This window comes from Protomyctophum parallelum (genome assembly GCF_964188405.1).
Source record: "Protomyctophum parallelum genome assembly, chromosome: 4".
NCBI classification, from domain to species: Eukaryota; Metazoa; Chordata; class Actinopteri; order Myctophiformes; family Myctophidae; genus Protomyctophum; species Protomyctophum parallelum.
The window spans coordinates 46,360,966-46,381,931 of record NC_139700.1 but is presented as its reverse complement, the minus strand read 5'-3'; the positions used below and the strand labels follow the sequence as shown (position 1 = coordinate 46,381,931).

The 20,966-nt window shown below is 42.8% G+C and overlaps 1 protein-coding gene across 1 annotated transcript in view; it reads left to right on the top strand.

Moving 5' to 3' along the window:
• LOC310857224 (uncharacterized protein) overlaps nt 1–17,670 on the top strand; it is a gene marked incomplete at both ends in the record, with an annotated part of 64,194 nt that extends 46,524 nt beyond the window's left edge. Inside the window, 15 exons of the mRNA XM_083762836.1 lie at nt 2,722–2,969; nt 3,658–3,844; nt 5,403–5,586; nt 6,259–6,437; nt 7,404–7,473; nt 8,459–8,589; nt 9,302–9,336; nt 9,661–9,769; nt 10,304–10,344; nt 11,021–11,104; nt 11,962–12,090; nt 13,877–13,896; nt 14,044–14,051; nt 14,144–14,267; nt 17,421–17,670. Coding sequence (XP_083618962.1) covers nt 2,722–2,969; nt 3,658–3,844; nt 5,403–5,586; nt 6,259–6,437; nt 7,404–7,473; nt 8,459–8,589; nt 9,302–9,336; nt 9,661–9,769; nt 10,304–10,344; nt 11,021–11,104; nt 11,962–12,090; nt 13,877–13,896; nt 14,044–14,051; nt 14,144–14,267; nt 17,421–17,670 — 1,799 coding nt within the window. The remainder of the gene's footprint in view (nt 1–2,721; nt 2,970–3,657; nt 3,845–5,402; nt 5,587–6,258; nt 6,438–7,403; nt 7,474–8,458; nt 8,590–9,301; nt 9,337–9,660; nt 9,770–10,303; nt 10,345–11,020; nt 11,105–11,961; nt 12,091–13,876; nt 13,897–14,043; nt 14,052–14,143; nt 14,268–17,420) is intronic.
• Between the last annotated feature and the right edge of the window lie 3,296 nt (nt 17,671–20,966).

The window sequence follows — 20,966 nt, the reverse complement described above, 5'->3', positions numbered from 1 at the left end:
GTAGGCTACATTCCACCGATCGTTTCAGAACCAAAGTATAACGGTGAGACGCGTTACTGGATCGGTGTCGTTAGTGGTTGACATGTCTGGGCAATGAAGCACTGAAGCACGTAGGAACAATCAGCGTTGCAAAAGAGCTTCTTCGACGGTATTGAGAGAGATGCTAAGCTCGGCTGTGATATCGACAAAATGACAACTCGATGGAACTTGATGGAACACAACGGTTTAGGATGAGGACATGTGTATTCGTAACCGGGTCGAGGCTCCAACGAAAGACATGTAAAGCGGCCGCTTGATCATTGCGGTCCCTCGATAATGTGATTCGTTTCGTGCATCTGTCCATGACTCCATGTGTGTTGCAAACGTTATGCAATGCCGACCGTTGCAGATTATTCTTGGCTTATATACGGGTTGTGGGCAAATCGATGCTTACGGCTGCGTTCTTTTTCCGAGAATGAGAGAGGTGCAAGGCACTGGGGGGGCACTGCAGTGATAACGACCGCAATGAAGGCGTCGCCTTCATTGCGGTCGTTATCACTGCAATTATAATGAATAAAAAGGTTACAATCCACAACCGATAGTGATGGCTGCATTGGCTGGCGAAGACGCTGCGGGGAAATCGATGCTTACGGCTGTGTTCTTTTTCCGAGAATGAGAGAGGTGCAAGGCAGTAAAGGCACTGGGGCAGTGCGATCCGACTGACGGAGAGACACCCCCAAAATGCTCCCTCGGGAGAAACCATGTAGAAACAGGAGGGGAGGGGGAATCGAGTGTTACTATTCTATGCACACACACTAGAGCATGGGCACGTCCATTTTAGATCCCCTGACATCTGCGTTGGTCAACATAGACCAACGCCTCTTTTCAGGAGGGGGGGGCTTTTAACTCCCGGATCACAGACAGGATCTTGGGAGAGGCAATCGCTGTTACTTTCTATGTTGTCCGGGCGCATAGAAAGATGAAGTACAGTAATCAATAAAAAAGCTATAAAAGCGTACAGATACGTCTTCCGCACACCGTGATCGATAAAAATATGACCTATAGATACTGGTTCAGCAAGAAATGTGTTAAGCACATTTTGGGCGGGAATCCCTTTTGGTGTTAGCATTATGCTATGCTTTATCTATTAAAAAATAGCAGATCTGGCGCGCTTACGAGCTTGTAAGTCTGCTATTTTTGAAAAATCAAAGAACGACTGACATAGAAACATGGCGTTTTCAGAAAACTGTCATTTTCAAACAGACATTTTTAGAATCTGATCTCAGGTCAATGGGATGATGCGTACCCTACACTACATGAAGTAGCCTATTAACGTCTATCTTTGATAATACAGGTAATACCGAGCGGCGAGACTTGGATGGAAACCCCGTGTATCCAAGTGCATTGTACCAACGGAGAGCTCGTTTATACTAACCTGGGCAAGGATTGTGCTGAACCTCCGGTGTGTGAAAACAACTTCCCTCCTGTCACCGTCAATGCGTCTGGGTGCTGCAAACAGCAGCAATGTCAATGTAAGTCCTATAACTGCCATTGTAAGTCCTTACTGTTGTCGGGGACAATCTCACTGTATACTGTAGGTCAAGTGGTTCCCAAAGTGGGGTCCGGGGACCCCCAGGGGTCCTTGAGGGAGTTCCAGGGGGTCCCCAACTAAATGATAGTTTTGAACCAAGTGGACCCTTATGGGACTGTAACTCTGAGTGTGTACAAATGGACCCGTCATTCCATTTGCACACTCAGAGTTAAATTGACGATGTGATTTCTTTGACAATATAAATTGGGGGTCCCATGGGGGTCCATCCGTAGCCAAATGCATGTCAAACTGGGGGTCTGTGAAATTAAACGGGTTGAGAATCTCTGCTAGAGAGCCGTATGGGGGTCCCTGGCATATCTCTTCAAAGGGGGGTCCGTGGGCTGATTAGTGTCAATTTGGGGGTCCTTGACATGAAGAAGTTTGGGAACCACTGCTGTAGGTAGTACAGTATATAGTAAAACACAAACAGCCCAAACTCGTTCGGTTGGCAAATAGCCTAACGTCAGAATGACTTCAGAACATCCTTAGCCGAAGTATATAGTTTGGCTACTGTGATTGGTCAGAAGTAGGTCAGACATTTGACGAGGTGGCAAGGCTGTGATTATATTTAGTTTTGTTTATGCACTCAGTCCATTCAGAGAAATGGCTTCAAAATATACTTCAAGTACCAAAAGTAAAAGTACTCTTTATGTAAAAAATGTCCAGTCTCAGAAGTTATCATATGGATACTTTTCTTTTCATATAACAATATTTTGAAAAGAGCAGATATGCAAGCTGTCGCATCGCGAGTGACATGAGAGCTGTGATTGTTTCGAGGCAGATTGATTGTTCAGATTACTGGGTGGACTCCTGGACGGGCGTACAAACATTTTGTTGTTGGCGTCTTTTCTGCCATTATTCATAGTTTCAAGTGAAGACTGACAGGAAAGAGGAAGAGAAAGAGCAAAGGTCGGCATGAACCGGACTCGACATGCGACATGCTGTCAGGCCAGAGCCGGCATATTGTGGCATGCCCGGCCGGGCGCACTAACCTCTTTTGTTTTCCCCCACATAATGAGAGTGAGAGTTGCCGACGCTGATTCATTCACGTGCTTTAGTTGAACGTGTGTCGTCAAGATGAATTTGAACATGTTCAATCCTTGTAAAAATGTAAATGACACCAACTTCTTGTCCGGTGTGTGTGTGTGAAGGCATCTGCTACGGCTGGGGTGACCCCCACTATGTCACCTTCGATGGCACCTACTACAACTTCCAGGGCAACTGCTCCTACTGGCTGGTGAAGGAGATCATCCCCAGATACAACTTCAGCGTCTTGATCGACAACTACTACTGCGACGCCCGCGACGGCCTCTCCTGTCCCGGCACCATCGTGGTCTACTACAAGAGCTACAAGATCCTGATCACTCAGAAGGACATAGACGGACATCCCGTCAACATGGTTAGCAAATGCCGCCGTTATGCATGTCGTGTACAGTAACTAAGTACAATTTTGAGGCATTTTTACTTTACATGAGTATTATTCATTTTCAGTACTTTTACTCCACTACATCTCAGGGGCAAATATTATACTTTTGCTCCACTACAATTATTTTAGTTACTGGTTACTTTGTAGATTTTCATTATTATTATTACGAAACATGCATTACCCCCTTCAGCCCTATATGAATAGTTTTTGTAGTTCTCCCACAAAACGACTTATTTACTATCAATTACACACACCATGAAGTCTTGAATTCAGTGAAATGTTTGTTTTTGGCACATTTCTCCGGCGGAGTCTCCGGTAGTCTCTCCCACTGACTGTACCAAAAGATTGGCTCAGGAATGTGACAAAAACAAAGAAAAAAAGCTTTCAAATATGCTTCTCAAAACCCAATTTGGTCCCTTCTCAGGAGGCGGAAATATCACCAAATTTTTCTCCCATTTTGTAACCCTTATTCACTCACTCACTCATGCCCCTAAAAATACAATAAATAGCCGACATATGCTCACAATGTGAGGAAACGTGGGAACAATTTTAAGAAACTTTTATCTTTTTTTGAGTTTTTGTTTTTTGACCCTTTGAATTGGTTGTATAATATTTTTTATACTATACATGTTCTGAAATCTTTTTATTTTTTAAATCTTAGATTTTCGTGAACGACAAGCGCGTGAAGTCTGCCGCCTACAAGAACAATTACTTCATGGTCACCACCACGGGCATCGAGACGCTGCTGATGATCCCGGCCATCGGCGCCAAGGTCACCTTCTCCGGCCTCATCTTCAGCATCTCCCTGTCCTGGGAGCTGTTCCACGGCAACACCCAGGGACAGTGTGGTCAGTGACTCTATTCACTATGCAACACCATGCAGGGACAGTGTGGTCAGTGACTCTATTCACTATGCAACACCATGCAGGGACAGTGTGGTCAGTGACTCTATTCACTATGCAACACCATGCAGGGACAGTGTGGTCAGTGACTCTATTCACTATGCAACACCATGCAGGGACAGTGTGGTCAGTGACTCTATTCACTATGCAACACCATGCAGGGACAGTGTGGTCAGTGACTCTATTCACTATGCAACACCATGCAGGGACAGTGTGGTCAGTGACTCTATTCACTATGCAACACCATGCAGGGACAGTGTGGTCAGTGACTCTATTCACTATGCAACACCATGCAGGGACAGTGTGGTCAGTGACTCTATTCACTATGCAACACCATGCAGGGACAGTGTGGTCAGTGACTCTATTCACTATGCAACACCATGCAGGGACAGTGTGGTCAGTGACTCTATTCACTATGCAAAGGGATATAATCGCCGCTGCGGCTGTAGTTGTTGAGAAATAACACCCGACAGGATGATTCAACACATGTGGAGCTGAGGTGTTTAATCATCCTGAAGGGGTTTATTTAACTGCAGCCACGGCGACAATAATCCTGGCATAATAACGGCTACTTAAGAAATTAATTACTATAATAAAGGATATAATATATATAGGGTTAGGGTTAGGGTTATATATACTGTAGGAGGGCTGTGGCTCATGGTAGAGCAGGTCGTCCAATGATCCCTGGGTCGGCGGTTTGAATCCCGGCTCCTCCTCCTGTGCACATGTCAAATGTCAAAGTGTCCTTGGGCAAGACACTGAACCCTACCCAATGCCTCCAATGAGTCGGTCGGTGTGAGCTCGCCACCATTGGTGTGTGAACGTGGGATAGTGAGGACGCTGGCGTCGACTGTTCGCCGCTTCACCTCCCCAATGTATGAATGAATGGACCACTGTAAAGCGCTTTGAGCACTTGGAAAAGTGCTATAAAAATGCAATTAATATATAATATATATATATATATATATATATTAGGGCTGTGAATCTTTGGGTGTCCCACGATTCGATTCCGATTCTTGGGGTCACGATTCGATTCAAAATCGATTTTTTCGATTCTACGATTCTCGAGTCTCCAAAAACGATTTTTTTTTTTTATTCAAAATACTTTTTTTTTCCAGATTCAAAACTATTCTCTATTCAAAATGATTCTTGATTCAATACATAGGATTTCATCACAATCTACTCCAGCCAACTGAAGTGATTAACTTGAAAATGACTGAAGACATGATGTTTACTGTAAGGGTGAGGGTTAGGGTGAGCTTACATTTCATATTATAAACACCATGTAGTGAAAACTCCTATAACTAACCATAAAAAAATAATAATAATAATAATAATAATAATAATAATAATAAATAATACGGGAATAACGGGAATCGCGATTCTAATTCGAATCGATTTTTTTTGACACCCCTAATATATATATATATGGGTCCCAGGCAAACATCAAGATTGTCTTTTGGGAACCGGCGCTGATACATGGGTGATGTGGTTTCCTTTATAGGTACATGTGACAACAACCAGACTGACGACTGCATGCTGCCCAATGGGGAGATCGACAAGTCCTGTCCCCAAATGGCACACGAGTGGCACCTCAACAGCACCGAATGTCACGTCCCCATCAACCCCACCCCCACCCCCCCACCCCACCCCTGTGATCCCCCGATCTGTGATGTCATCAACAGCACGTACGTGTGTATATGTATGTGTGCATAGTTGTGATGCAATGCATTATGAGCGTGCAGCTCTGCTATTTTCAAATGTCAAAAAACTGTATAGCTGTGGTTATGAAGTTGGTCAAAGTGATTATTACGGTATGTTTTGTAATATAGTAATCTAAAGACTCAATCTACAAAATAACTAGTAGCTAAAGATCTCAAATAGTTTGAAAGAGTGGAGTAAAAAGTGCAACATTTCCCTCTGCGATGTAGTGGAGTAGAAGTAATAATAATAATAATAACTTTATTTATATAGCACCTTTCAAGACAAAGGTCACAGAGTGAGTAAAAGTAAAATACTGATAACAATGGGAATACTCCATTAAAGTAAACAAATCAATAACAATAATTGACACGCTCGTGTCCTGTGTCTTCTGTGTGTCATGGCCGCCTCAATGCATTTCCAATGGGAGTCACATGGCTTGAAGAAGTTGCATGGGGGCGGGGGGGGGGGGGGGGGCAGAAGACAGCCATGCAACTCGGTTGTGTCATGAAACCATGTGACTCCCATTGGAAATGCATTGAGGCGGCCATGACACACAGAAGACACAGGACACAAGCGTGTCTTAGGTGTGAGTGAGGCCTTTATTACACCACTCTTAAACATAAACGTAAACATTTCGGTGCGGTCCTTTTTTGCAGCGTGTTTGAAAAGTGCCACAAGCTGGTCCCCCCCGCGCCCTTCCTGAAGGCGTGCAAGTTCGACGTGTGCCAGATGAACATCAGCGTCATCGGCTGCACCAGCCTGCAGACGTACGCCGAGGCCTGCGCCGAGGCCGGCGTGTGTGTGGACTGGAGGAACGCCACCCATGGTCACTGTGGTAAGCTTTCGTCTGGATATTTTGGGGTGGGGGGGCGGGAAGAACCCCCTTTTGGTGTTTTAAACATTATGTTATAATTTAGCTATTGAAAAATAGCAGATCTACAAGCCCACGTCGGTGGCGCGCCATGTAGCTTGTGGGTCTGCAATCTTTTGAAAAATCGTGAAACTTTGTCGCAAAGTTTTTAACTCAAATCTTTGCTTCTGGTGTGTGTGTGTGTGTGTGTGTGTGGGGAGGGGGGGTGGTCCCTGGAACAACATATTTTCAGATTGGGGTCGGAGGCCAAATAATTATTGGGGTCTTTCACATGAAATATTGAGCACCACTGATATAGGAATCAAAATGTTGACGTCAGGCCTAAATGGGTTAATTCACCCGCGGTCAATGTGGTGGTAATAATAATAATAATAAACTTTAATAGCACTTTTCATAGAATGCAGTGCAAAGGGCAAAACAAGAGAAGGAGAAGCGTAAACGTAAAATGGTTTTGAAACAAGCAAAAAACAGTAACATTACAGTAATACAACAATAGCAAAGAGCATAGCCTGCGACCGCAAATCAGGCAGAACAGTGAGCATGAATAAGAACACGCACATGAATAAGAAGGGTTTAAGAACTCGTTAAGAAAACTCGACTAACTCGACTAAGAAAATACACAACAGGTAGGCTATTGTGTCTTTTCTACACAATACCTAAAAAGGGTATGCGCATGCTTAAAGTCAGTCAGTATTTAGTCGTCGATAGGCACAGTGTGAGGTGTATAACCTTGTTTAAATGAAATATAATGACTGACTGCGGAGGTGCTTTTCACTGTGCAAACACTCGCCGTTTATTCACTCCTTGATATATGATTGACATGAATGGCAGTCAATGGCGTCAAGCTGTATCTTTAATTGAGCATTAACATGACATCAACCAATAGGCTTACGCCACAGTTTTGATGCATATCTGCTTCTCTGTACACAGATTATAAATGCCCCAGTCCCAAGGTGTACGAGGCCTGCGGTCCCTGTGTGGAGCCCACGTGTGATTACAGGTACTGTAGGCTTTTTTTCCACTGCATCTTTTATCCTGTTGGATAAACATTTAATATAATTAAAAGGTAAAGGTATTAAGTGATTGTCTTTGGTTAAAATGATGTATATCTCTATATTCTGCTTGTAACAGGGGTCTCCATGTCTCTCCAGCTCTTTAACCCATTTTGGCGTTAGCATTATGTTATGCTTTAGCTAACGAAAAATAGCAGATCTACAAGCTCATAGCGCGCCACCGAGTGCCGCGCTATGAGCTTGTAGGTCTGCTATTTTTGAAAAATCGGAGAACGACTGACATAGAAACATAGCTTTTTCAGAAAACTGTCCGAATGTATAAGATTTCTTTAGAATCTGATCTCAGGTCAAAATTGGTTAATAAACGGAAACTAATTTTATTCAATCAGGTTAGAGAACCTCAGACAGGATAGAAATGAAACAAGTGAAATTGGAAGTGATGACACAAATAAATAGAGCAAGACGCCATTGGAACTGGAACACTGCAACAAAAAATGAAGCTGAAAAATGGACCTATACTCTCTCCTGTTTGGCTGAAATGTACTGAACTGAACACTCTCTAGCGATGATTACTATGTTATGAGAATACAGTGCTTTAACTAAGATATTGAAAAATATCAGATCTACAAGCTCATCTACGAGCTTGTAGGTCTGCTATTTTTGAAAAATCGTGAAAATGTGGTGCAAATCTTTGCATATATATTATTTTAGAGCGAACGTTTTTAACTCAAATCTTTGCTCCTGGGAGTGGTCCCTGGAACAACATTATTTTACGATCGGAGTCGGCTACCAAAATTCAGATAATTCTAGGGGTCCTTGACATGGAAAAGGTTGAGAACCAACGACATAGAAACATATAGGTTTTTCAGAAAACTGTCAGGATTTAGAAGTCGATTTTTGTAGAATCGAGTTCAGGTGGAAATGGGTTATATACTTTACGCCTATACCCTTTCACACCCTGTTTCTCTGCAGTTTCAACCAGATGTTCCTCACTGGTGTCAACGAGTACACAGCCTTCATGAAGGTGCAGCTGGAGGGATGCTACTGCCCCAAAGGCTCCATCCAGCTCAGTCCCAACTCCAACGAATGTGTGAAAACTTGTGGTGAGAGAGAGATTAAAATACAGTCTAGTTCCATTCCTTCCTTCCTTCCAGAGAGGTACCTATGGATGTCACTGGCTCATAGGTACCTTTGAGGGCCACTCCCCCGAGGGGTGTGGTTTTGCATGTTGCATCCCAAAATGGAGTTTATATTTAAGGGACGCAACTACAACAACGACCTTTGCATCCACGGGATGCACTACTCCTACTGTACTTACTGTACTGTTTTTTTTTATTCTAGTTTATTTTGCTAGCTTTAGTTATAATAATAATTTATTCTTCCGTTTTCTACATGAATATAACCACATTATAACCACATAAAATGAAATGGGAGTTAAATGCTGCAGTTTGTAAAAAAATGGCAAAAATATGATTTTCGGCAAACCTTTCCCCCAGAATAGGGAAGGATCGGTTCAACTGGTTAACAATATTAATTGCACTTATTTCTCGCCACAGTATTCGTGACGTGTAACTTCCATATCATCCCATTCCTAACACTGACCACCTCACAAATATTTATTTTTACAAAAGGGTAAAAATAAATATTGTCTACTTAAATTATTATTATTATGAATACCTCCTAGTTGCAAGCATGTCTCCATTGTGTGTGTGTTCTCATGAATGCTGTTCTTAATCGTATTCCAGATGCTCCTGAGAAAGATACACATTGACTAAGAAAGTTTTTCTCTCTTTTTTTTATATTTTTTTTCTACAGATATTTGCTGGCTGACAAATGGAAAATACGTGACGGTAAAATCATTCTACAAACTGTTTTGCAATTTGATGGACGGCCATACGTTATACACACATTGCAATGTTTATCTGTTTTCAAATCATTGTCAACAGTTTGCAGGTGTTAAAGAGTGGGGGAACTTTGTCTGTATACAAGTTATACTGTTTTGAAGTTACAAAATATAGTCCTAAGAAAAGAGAAATTACAAACACATGAAAAACATTAGATAATGGAAAAATATCATATGTGTCTGCTCAAAACAATTATTATTATTATTATTACAGGTGGGTGAAACATGGGTGGATGGGTGTAAACAGTGCACATGTGAGGAGTCGTTGCAGATCAGCTGCAACAAGACGTCCTGTCCAAAGCTGCCACCAATCAGCTGTAACGAGGAAGGCCAGGTGAAAGTCACCCAGACCGTGGGCTGCTGCTCAGCGCAGAAATGTGGTATGTACCCTAAAATCCCCAGTGGTTATTTTAACAAGAAAAACTAAAACGAAAAAAAGTGTTGTAACCTGCCGTTTTCTTCTTCTTTCTAATTATTTGTTCGGCCCGGAAAATTGTGTTTGTTTGTCGTGATTTCTCGACAACTGGAGTTGGCTGGGCCCTGGTAGGGGGCGGGACTGCTGTTGTTTATGTACTGTACCAAGTACCAGAGTGTGCAGTGTAATAATAATAATAATATGTTACAGAATGTGACGTGAAGCATTGTCCAGACACACCCGCGTGTCCTCTGGGATTCTCCTTACACACAACCATGGGAGTCTGCTGCCACATCTACACCTGCGGTGAGTGAGCCGTGTGTGTGTGTGTGTGTGTGTGTGTGTGTGTGTGTGTGTGTGTGTGTGTGTGTGTGTGCGTGTGCGTGTGCGCGTGTGTGTCATCATGCATCTCCTGGTCATTGTGGTTAATTGTTTCTATTCTGAAAGCCATACTTTTTAAGTTAAGTTGTTTTAAATGTCGTCTTTTTTCCTCTTGCAGTTGTTAAAGACGTGTGTGTTTACAACAACCATGAGTATAAGGTGAGAATTGACACCCATTTTGTGGTGCCACAAATAGAAAATCCATGGAGATTTCCAAACATATTAATATATATTTGCTGAAAGCAATGTACACAAGCTCATAACGCGACAGCTTGTAGATCAGCTATTTTCGGCAAACATATTCGGTGTAGAGGGGAAAAATGGGGCAGACCTAGTACAGAACCCTGGGGAGTATATAGGGTTTAATGGGTTAAAAACACATTGGCATTCGTAAAAGAAAAGAAAGAAAAAAAGAATCTATAGCGAAAATATTACTTTACCAAAGTAAATATGTCATTTAAAATTGCCATGATGTTGTTTGCATTGAGACCGTGGATTTTGTTTTATTGTGATACCGATAAAGTGAAGAGCCTACAACACAATCATTTGATTTGTCATTGACCCATTAAGACGGAAAAGCACCTGTGTCATTTTAGAGTTTTGCGTTGGCCAAAAATAGCAGTATCTGTATTTATACAGTATATGGTTTTTTTTGTTGAGTAATTGTTGAGTAACTTTGAATTACTCAAGTCAGTGTGAGAACTACCGATTTAGAAGGCATTGGCAGAATCACACTCAGGCCAGTTAGTTGTGTTTCAGTAAAAGTGTGACACTCCCCCCTGCCCCCCGTCCCCTTCCCCCCTCCCCCGTCCCTCCCCCCTTCCCCTAACGACAGGTGGGCGAGTCGGTGGTCCCCATGCAGCAGTGTGAACAGTGCATGTGTGCCTCTCAAGTGAATGCCAGCACCCACCTGCACCAGGTGCAATGTCAGCCCTTACCCTGTGACACACACTGCCAACTGGTAAGAAACCACTGTTTGTGCATTACATTCACCCATTCACACACACACACATTCACACACCGACGGCGGCAGGAAACCAATGCAAGGCACCATGGCCTGCACATCAGGAGCAATTAGGGGTTCAGTGTCTTGCTCAAGGACAGGTTTGAACTGGCAACCTTGCGGTGACCCACCCCATCTGACACATTGTGTGTGTGTGTGTGTGTGTGTGTGTGTGTGTGTGTGTGTGTGTGTGTGTGTGTGTGTGTGTGTGTGTGTGTGTGTGTGTGTGTGTGTGTGTGTGTGTGTGTGTGTGTGTGTGTGCGTGCATGCGTGCGTGTGTGTGTGTGTGTGTGCGCATGTACACAGGGTTATGAGTACCAGATTCCAGTTCCAGGGCAGTGCTGTGGACGTTGCGTCCAAACCAGTTGTGTAGTCATGTTGCCCGACAACACTACACACTCCTTCAAGGTCTGTTACACCTCACAAAAATACACAACACTTTAACTCAAGTCCATTTGTTTAATTTGCCTTTTACTTATTATTTGCGTGTGTTTTTATATTGTGATATAAAACTAAATATGTGTACGGCCACTACCACTGTGTTTGCACTGCGTGACAAGAGGAGTTAACGGGCAATTTTCCCCGTAAACCTCAAGTTAAACAGGCATATACAGTAATATACAGGTGTGATGGTACAATTCTGGAGTTTACCAGGAGTTTGTTGTAAAGTTTAACGGGAGTTTCCTGTAATATACACATCCGTATTCCATGCTTTTTGCGCAGTGTTGTGTTGGTGACATGTTGTGTGTTTGTTGTGTTTGTTGTGTCTGCAGTCAGGTGACATCTGGTCTCCTAAAGGAGACAAATGTGTCAAATACGAGTGTGTAAAGATTGGAAACCAGTTCATCACTATGGAAGCCAAGATCCTCTGTCCTGCGTTTGACCCCACAGAATGCATACCTGTAAGGACGGACACGCACGCACGCACGCACGCACATACGCACACACAATTTGATGACCAGCAGAGTCTCCAGTATAGGGGTCATTGAATTATTGGCTGATAATGTGACAAAAATAAAGAAATTAAATAACTCCATGAATTCAAGGCTTCATGGGGTGTATTATCAATTAATAAGTTATATAAGTTAAATATGGCCTTATAATATCTGTTCATTATTTCAGTAGATTTTGGCTTATAGTCTTAAAGCCTTTTGAATAACACATCCTTTAGTCCTATTTTGTCTTCTGAAATGGTTCTTAGTCTAGTCTCAGTCGACTAAATATCAGTGTTTTCGTCTTAGTCTTAATGCAATGTTAATTTGCCGTTAAAGACATAGTCTTAGTCTTTTGAATAACAGGCCATTTAATGGTAAGTCCTATTTAGTCTCCTGAAATTGTTTAGTCTTAGTCTAGTTTTAGTTGACTAAATATAAAAAAGTATTTTTGTCTTAGTCTACAAATGTAGCACTGCATGCTTGCGAGCTTGTAGATCAACCTATTTTCAACAGAATGTCAACCCCTGGATGGGGACGCTATATGGTTCACGTGGTCACATTTCCGCTCTGTCTTTCTCAGGGAACTGAGAGAATTGCCCCTGATGGCTGCTGTCATATTTGTAAGTGTATCATTTATTATTATCTATTATGTACGGCGTAAAGAAATACAGTATTCAAGCTACATACTGTGCATTTTGTGTGTCGGGTACAGGCATGAATGTAGCCTCTTTCTGATCACCACAATGCATTAGGAAACCCCTTGTTTGTCTTCGGGTTTAATTGAGTTGAGGTGTTAAATGCACTCATTAGATTGACGTTAACGTGATTAACCCATTCTGGGCGGGAACCCCTTTTGGTGTTTTAACTAAGCATTATGTTATACTTTAGCTATTGAAAAATAGCAGATCTAGGTCTGCTATTTTTTTTTAATCGTAAAAATGCATAAATCTTTGAATATATATTCTTTCAGAGCGAACATTTTTTTTTATTTCGACGTCAGGCCTAAATGGATCAAACTCCTCTGCAGAGTTAGTATTCTCCTGACCTTTCCTGACCCACATCTTGACACGTATTGCTACCAGTAATCCACCTAGCAATGTGCCTGCGACGCTCCATAGACGGAAAGACGGACAGATGGACAGACAGACAGACAGACAGACCCAGCATTTAACCCATTCTGACCGGGCACCCATTTTGGTGTCAGCATCATGTTATGCTTTAGCTATTTAAAAATAGCAGATCTACAAGCTCATATCGCGCCACCGAGTGGCCATTCTGATCTCAGGTCAGAATGGGTTCATCAGACCAGTGTGTGTCCGGCGGAAACCTCGTATGAATCTGATCTCAGGTCAGAATGGGTTAATAAGACGTTATTTAAAAGCTGCTGTCCACTGCGTGCTCGGTGCAGGTACGTATAAAGGCGATAACGCTTGTCTCTGCCTCTGCGTGCTCGGTGCAGGTACGTATAAAGGCGATAACGCTTGTCTCTGCCTCTGCTTGCGGTGCAGGTACGTATAAAGGCGATAACGCTTGTCTCTGCCTCTGCTTGCGGTGCAGGTACGTATAAAGGCGATAACGCTTGTCTCTGCCTCTGCTTGCGGTGCAGGTACGTATAAAGGCGATAACGCTTGTCTCTGCCTCTGCTTGCGGTGCAGGTACGTATAAAGGCGATAACGCTTGTCTCTGCCTCTGCTTGCGGTGCAGGTACGTATAAAGGCGATAACGCTTGTCTCTGCCTCTGCTTGCGGTGCAGGTCTCCCACGTGATCATCAGGTACGTATAAAGGCGATAACGCTTGTCTCTGCCTCTGCTTGCGGTGCAGGTACGTATAAAGGCGATAACGCTTGTCTCTGCCTCTGCTTGCGGTGCAGGTACGTATAAAGGCGATAACGCTTGTCTCTGCCTCTGCTTGCGGTGCAGGTCTCCAGGTACGTATAAAGGCGATAACGCTTGTCTCTGCTTGCGGTGCAGGTACGTATAAAGGCGATAACGCTTGTCTCTGCCTCTGCTTGCGGTGCAGGTCTCCCACGTGATCATCCGTGCAACATCACCAGCACCGAGGTCTACCTGGAGAACATGGGCTGTCGCTCCAAAGAGATGGTGAACATCACGTCCTGTGGCGGCGCCTGCAGCAACTATGCCTAGTGAGTATTCATCCGTACTGTACTGCATATTATGGACGTTTAGGTGATGAAAATGTATATTTTATACAAATAGTATGAGATTAAAAAGAATAATACTCATCTACCGAGCAAATACACATAGTGTGTTATATTCCTTTCATTGATGTCCACTGGCCTATACGCACCTGTGCATATACGCCTGATTTATAGGAGTGCGAAAGTCTTTTTTCCCCCACATACAAATGTATACAAATCAGCTGTGTCGCAAGCATGACAAATCAACCGTAAGAATGTTGATTTTATGACAGATCTTTGTTACCGACAGTGTAATGTAATCCTATAGAAAACACATGTTTCTATATCAGTGGTGCTCAAACTTTTTCTTGTCAAGGACCCCTAGAATTATATGTATTATTTGCCCCGTCGACCACTTTATTCCAGGGACCTCCCAGAATAAGTAAAGATTTGAGTTAAAACATGAAAGAATAATATATATTCAAAGATTTGCACACATTTTCACAATGAAATAAAGTGACACAGATGCGTTCCAGGTCATTTGGTGTTTTAAGCATCATGTTGTACTGATCTACAAGCTCGTAGCGTGGCACCGAGTGCCGTGCTACGAGCTTGTAGGTCTGCTATTTTTGAAAAATCGTGAAAATGTGTCGTAAATCTTTTGAACAATATACATTCTTTCAGAGTGAAGGGGGGGGGGGGTCCCTGGAACAACATATTTTCAGATGGGGATCGGCGGTCAAATACAGATGATTCTGGGCCAGTGGGCCTCCTTGAATCATCAGGCGATGTGCTAGTTGGTGCCTTGCATGGTTTCCGCTGCCATCGGTGTATGAATGTGTGTGTGAATGTAATGCACAATCTCTGTAAAGCGCCTTGGATAAAGGCGCTATATAAATGCACCATTTACCATTTACCATTGACATGAAAATGTTTGAGCACCCACTGACATACTGTAGAAACATGAGGTTTTTACCACTGACATACTGTAGAAACATGAGGTTTTTACCACTGACATACTGTAGAAACATGAGGTTTTTACCACTGACATACTGTAGAAACATGAGGTTTTTACCACTGACATACTGTAGAAACATGAGGTTTTTACCACTGACATACTGTAGAAACATGAGGTTTTTACCACTGACATACTGTAGAAACATGAGGTTTTTACCACTGACATACTGTAGAAACATGAGGTTTTTACCACTGACATACTGTAGAAACATGAGGTTTTTACCACTGACATACTGTAGAAACATGAGGTTTTTACCACTGACATACTGTAGAAACATGAGGTTTTTACCACTGACATACTGTAGAAACATGAGGTTTTTACCACTGACATACTGTAGAAACATGAGGTTTTTACCACTGACATACTGTAGAAACATGAGGTTTTTACCACTGACATACTGTAGAAACATGAGGTTTTTACCACTGACATACTGTAGAAACATGAGGTTTTTACCACTGACATACTGTAGAAACATGAGGTTTTTACCACTGACATACTGTAGAAACATGAGGTTTTTACCACTGACATACTGTAGAAACAAGAGGTTTTTACCACTGACATACTGTAGAAACATGAGGTTTTTACCACTGACATACTGTAGAAACATGAGGTTTTTCACCCACTGACATACTGTAGAAACATGAGGTTTTTACCACTGACATACTGTAGAAACATGAGGTTTTTACCACTGACATACTGTAGAAACATGAGGTTTTTACCACTGACATACTGTAGAAACATGAGGTTTTTACCACTGACATACTGTAGAAACATGAGGTTTTTACCACTGACATACTGTAGAAACATGAGGTTTTTACCACTGACATACTGTAGAAACATGAGGTTTTTACCACTGACATACTGTAGAAACATGAGGTTTTTACCACTGACATACTGTAGAAACATGAGGTTTTTACCACTGACATACTGTAGAAACATGAGGTTTTTACCACTGACATACTGTAGAAACATGAGGTTTTTACCACTGACATACTGTAGAAACATGAGGTTTTTACCACTGACACACTGTAGAAACATGAGGTTTTTACCACTGACACACTGTAGAAACATGAGGTTTTTACCACTGACATACTGTAGAAACATGAAGTTTTTACCACTGACATACTGTAGAAACATGAGGTTTTTACCACTGACATACTGTAGAAACATGAGGTTTTTACCACTGACATACTGTAGAAACATGAGGTTTTTCACCCACTGACATACTGTAGAAACATGAGGTTTTTACCACTGACATACTGTAGAAACATGAGGTTTTTACCACTGACATACTGTAGAAACATGAGGTTTTTACCACTGACATACTGTAGAAACATGAGGTTTTTACCACTGACATACTGTAGAAACATGAGGTTTTTACCACTGACATACTGTAGAAACATGAGGTTTTTCACCCACTGACATACTGTAGAAACATGAGGTTTTTACCACTGACATACTGTAGAAACATGAGGTTTTTACCACTGACATACTGTAGAAACATGAGGTTTTTACCACTGACATACTGTAGAAACATGAGGTTTTTACCACTGACATACTGTAGAAACATGAGGTTTTTACCACTGACATACTGTAGAAACATGAGGTTTTTACCACTGACATACTGTAGAAACATGAGGTTTTTACCACTGACATACTGTAGAAACATGAGGTTTTTACCACTGACATACTGTAGAAACATGAGGTTTTTCACCCACTGACATACTGTAGAAACATGAGGTTTTTACCACTGACATACTGTAGAAACATGAGGTTTTTACCACTGACATACTGTAGAAACATGAGGTTTTTACCACTGACATACTGTAGAAACATGAGGTTTTTACCACTGACATACTGTAGAAACATGAGGTTTTTACCACTGACATACTGTAGAAACATGAGGTTTTTACCACTGACATACTGTAGAAACATGAGGTTTTTACCACTGACATACTGTAGAAACATGAGGTTTTTACCACTGACATACTGTAGAAACATGAGGTTTTTCAGAAAACGGTCAGGACTTAGAAAGCATTCGTAGAATCGTCAAAACGGGTTAACGAGTCCTTTTTTCCCCCCACCACTGCGCTGACCTAAGCCTGCCCTGTGACTCTCTCTCTCCCCTCTCGTATATATAGCTTCTCCCTGGAGCTCCAGTCCTTGGAGCGTTCGTGCTCCTGTTGCCAGGAGGTCTCCACGTCCCAGCGCAGCATTCAGCTCTCCTGCCCGGGCGGCCGCGAGGACATGAAGTACGCCTACACCCACATCGACGCCTGTGCCTGTCTGAAGACGGAGTGCAGGGTGCTGGGCCGCGGTGACATGGCCGGTGACGGATGGCGGGCGCCGTCCGCCACCGCCTCCCGCAAGCCGCGCCGAGGCAGCCGCTAAGAAAGAGGACAAGTTGACGCCCCCAACGCAACTGCCAATAAGCTTACAACCATATAGCCTATAACTTAGATCTATAACTCATAGCTTAATTAGTTCCATGTACTGCATATACATTTGCTGCCAGCTGCACAGATTATAAAGCCTCTATTTATATTATACATGTCTAACGCAGTTGTTGAATAATATGTATTTGATTACTAGTAGTATATAGGCTTGTTTTTCCCTCAATGTTTTGTTTCTGTTCAGAAATAAAGCTCTTGGCTACATGCTAAGCATACTGTAATATCCACTGTTGTCCTGGGTTTATTGTTGCAAATACTGTGTGTGTGTGTGCGTGTGTGTGTGTGTGTGTGCGCGTGCGTGCATGCTTAAAATTGTTCTCAAAATGGTGTCCCCTATAGGGGTCCTTGAGGGGGGTCTAGGGGGTCCCCAGCAAAATGAATTGATTTAGCATAAAAATCACTTCAACCACTTTATACCTGCACACACGAGCTATTTCAAAATAGTGAGCTTGAAAAACGTAAGAATTGTGAATATATACATTTTAACAACACAACTCATGTATAAATGTTCAGATGGGGGCCCTTGACATGGTTATAATGTAAGGGTGCACACATGCATTATTATTTTTGTCTAGATAGACACAGACAGAAAGATATAATAAATGTGAATAGAGGGTATGCGCGTGATCATCATCATCATACCCAGAAGTTATGCGGGAATGCCTACTGACAGCCCCATACATCCAAACAGAAAAGTCCTATTTGATTGCATGAAATGACTTCAAACAACATTAAATTCACTTTGCCCCTCGATCTGCCATTCACTGTATGCATGCGCATACCCTCTATATAGGCCTATAGTGTGTGTGTGTGTGTGTGTGTGTGTGTGTGTGTGTGTGTGTGTGTGTGTGTGTGTGTGCGTGCGTGCGTGCGTGCGTGCGTGCGTGCGTGCGTGTGTGTGGTGAACCACTGCCCTTAAATCAATCAGAAGGATAGTGGGTTATGAGATCGGTGGTGGTGATGGTGTGTGTTATTGGGTACACATCCTGAACTGTTGTTTACTCCCCGGCCTGCATTGTTTGCACGGGACTGTGCAAGATTAAAGCCACATACTGTACACACACACACACACACACACACACACACACACACGCAGTGTTTGCACAGGACCGTGCAGATTAAAGCCACGACACACCGATCTGCCAATCTGTGTGATGAGTTGACAGCCAAGCAGCCAAAGCGCACCGCCTTGAAGCACAAACACTGCCTTCCCAAAAGTCCCCGGAGCCATTTCAGCAAAGTTGGCACCGCGAGGCACACTTCCACACATCCACAGGTACATAAACCATTCGCAGAATGATGGGCGGGGAAGCATAGGAGTGTGTAAAAAAACAAACAAAACAATAAAGGAACTGCGTGGGTAAACAAAAGACGAAGTTCATTTTAGCGTTCATCGTGTGCCAGATACGTCAGTGAGAAGCATTACTCTGACAACAATGACTCTCAGAGCACGTCGTGTGCTTTCGGGACAATGACACACATTACTAATTAATGTGTGAAGTGTGCTAACCGATACAGTAGCATGTATGTACAGTACAGTACAGCAGCATGGTGACGGAGAGAAACAATATTACAATGTATGTACAATACAATAGACAAAGGTGATTTGGCGGCTACATTGGGCTGCCACCCTCCTGTGTGGACAATTATTACAATGAATTAAACATTGTGCGGATACATTTGGGTGTATAGTTGGCGTTATAATCTGATCGCCCATGGCTGTGTACTTGTAAGTGAGTGCACAGTGTACTCGATATGTATTGTGTACTGCCTGAACTGTAGCATAGTTTATAGTTAGGCTACGAGAGACATCTCAGACAGCAAGGTCAGCCTTGCTGCACTTAGCGGTTATTATGTCTCAAGTGTTGTGTCACGTCATTAGGATCCAGCTCTATATATATTTCCTGTATGTGTGTAATAAACTTTGTGAACCTTTTAGCGTGACACTGTCTCGTGTCGCGTTATTGTTCTCCCGGGCCCGCCGCCGCCGCTGCTGTCGTCGTACCAAAGGTATATACTTCAACCGGATTGTCACACACCACCCAGCCGGCACACACACTACCCGTCCACTACCAGACGAGGGTCCAGTACTTTAGAGTTTACAACAGTTGGTGGGTGGGAAACAATATTACAATGAACAATTACAGTCGACAAGGTGCCGTTCATGGTGGCTACAGACCAGTTAGTATACTGATTATTAGTTACAGACTTGGAAGGTTCCAAGTTTTCTAAATCTTTCTGGATCTCAGAAGATCAGACACAGCAGGATCCTTCATGAGTAAATCAACGCTGAAGCGCCAAGCATCATAGTCAACTTCATGAGAGGGTCTTGGTACCTTGCCGGAAAAGACTCTCAGTTGTTGAGAGGAAACATTAATGAGCATGTTCCTCACTCTTGACTATATGCTCCACAACATATCGCTGGATTTCAGGAGGGTTCAAATTAACCTGACGCTGCCAGATCCAAGAAGCTTGCTACACAAATTTGTTTCACAGCTTATTGGGATCTGGGATCGCGGAAGCAAATTCGATGACGGGGCTGTTCCTTTTTTTCAAGATACTTGGTAGATGATTGGATGGGACCGTCTGTCTATCACCGTGTGGGCGTGCAAACACAACCAATCATATTGACGTGTCTATATAGCTTCACATCCGGTTTCGCACATATCCCGCCCTTAGCTCACGCTGATTGGTTCGGTACGGAACGGATTTGTGTCAGCTCAACTCCCTGAGAGATCCCAGATGAGTGCTGTGTTGCAGAACATGGTTACCCAATACCGCCCCCATCTGGCAGCGTCAGGTTAGGTTCAAATCAGGAGCTATGGAAGGACTTGGTTGAGCTGTACCCATTGAAATGGGCTTGTAAAGTGTTTGGGGTGAAGTTTTCAGCTGCTCTGCTGGTTCCTCAGGTGACTTGAGACTAGCAATGTATTCACCAAATTGAGACACCATGTCCTTGATAACTTCATTGTAGTCCTTTCCACTTGCTGCAGATCCTGAAGCATATTCAACAACCAGACAGTGATTAAATTGTGATTGCAAGTGTCCTTGATTATTTCAGTCCTGTAATGGAACCATATTGCTTCAGAAAATCCACTCATTATCCTCTGTCTCCACCACTCCCTTTACCAACACTGCATTTGGAATTTTGATATTTTCAAATACCTCCATCTTTAAACCTTAACTTGAGTAAACCTTTATGCAAATCAAAAACCTTTCTCCTGGCTGGCTCGC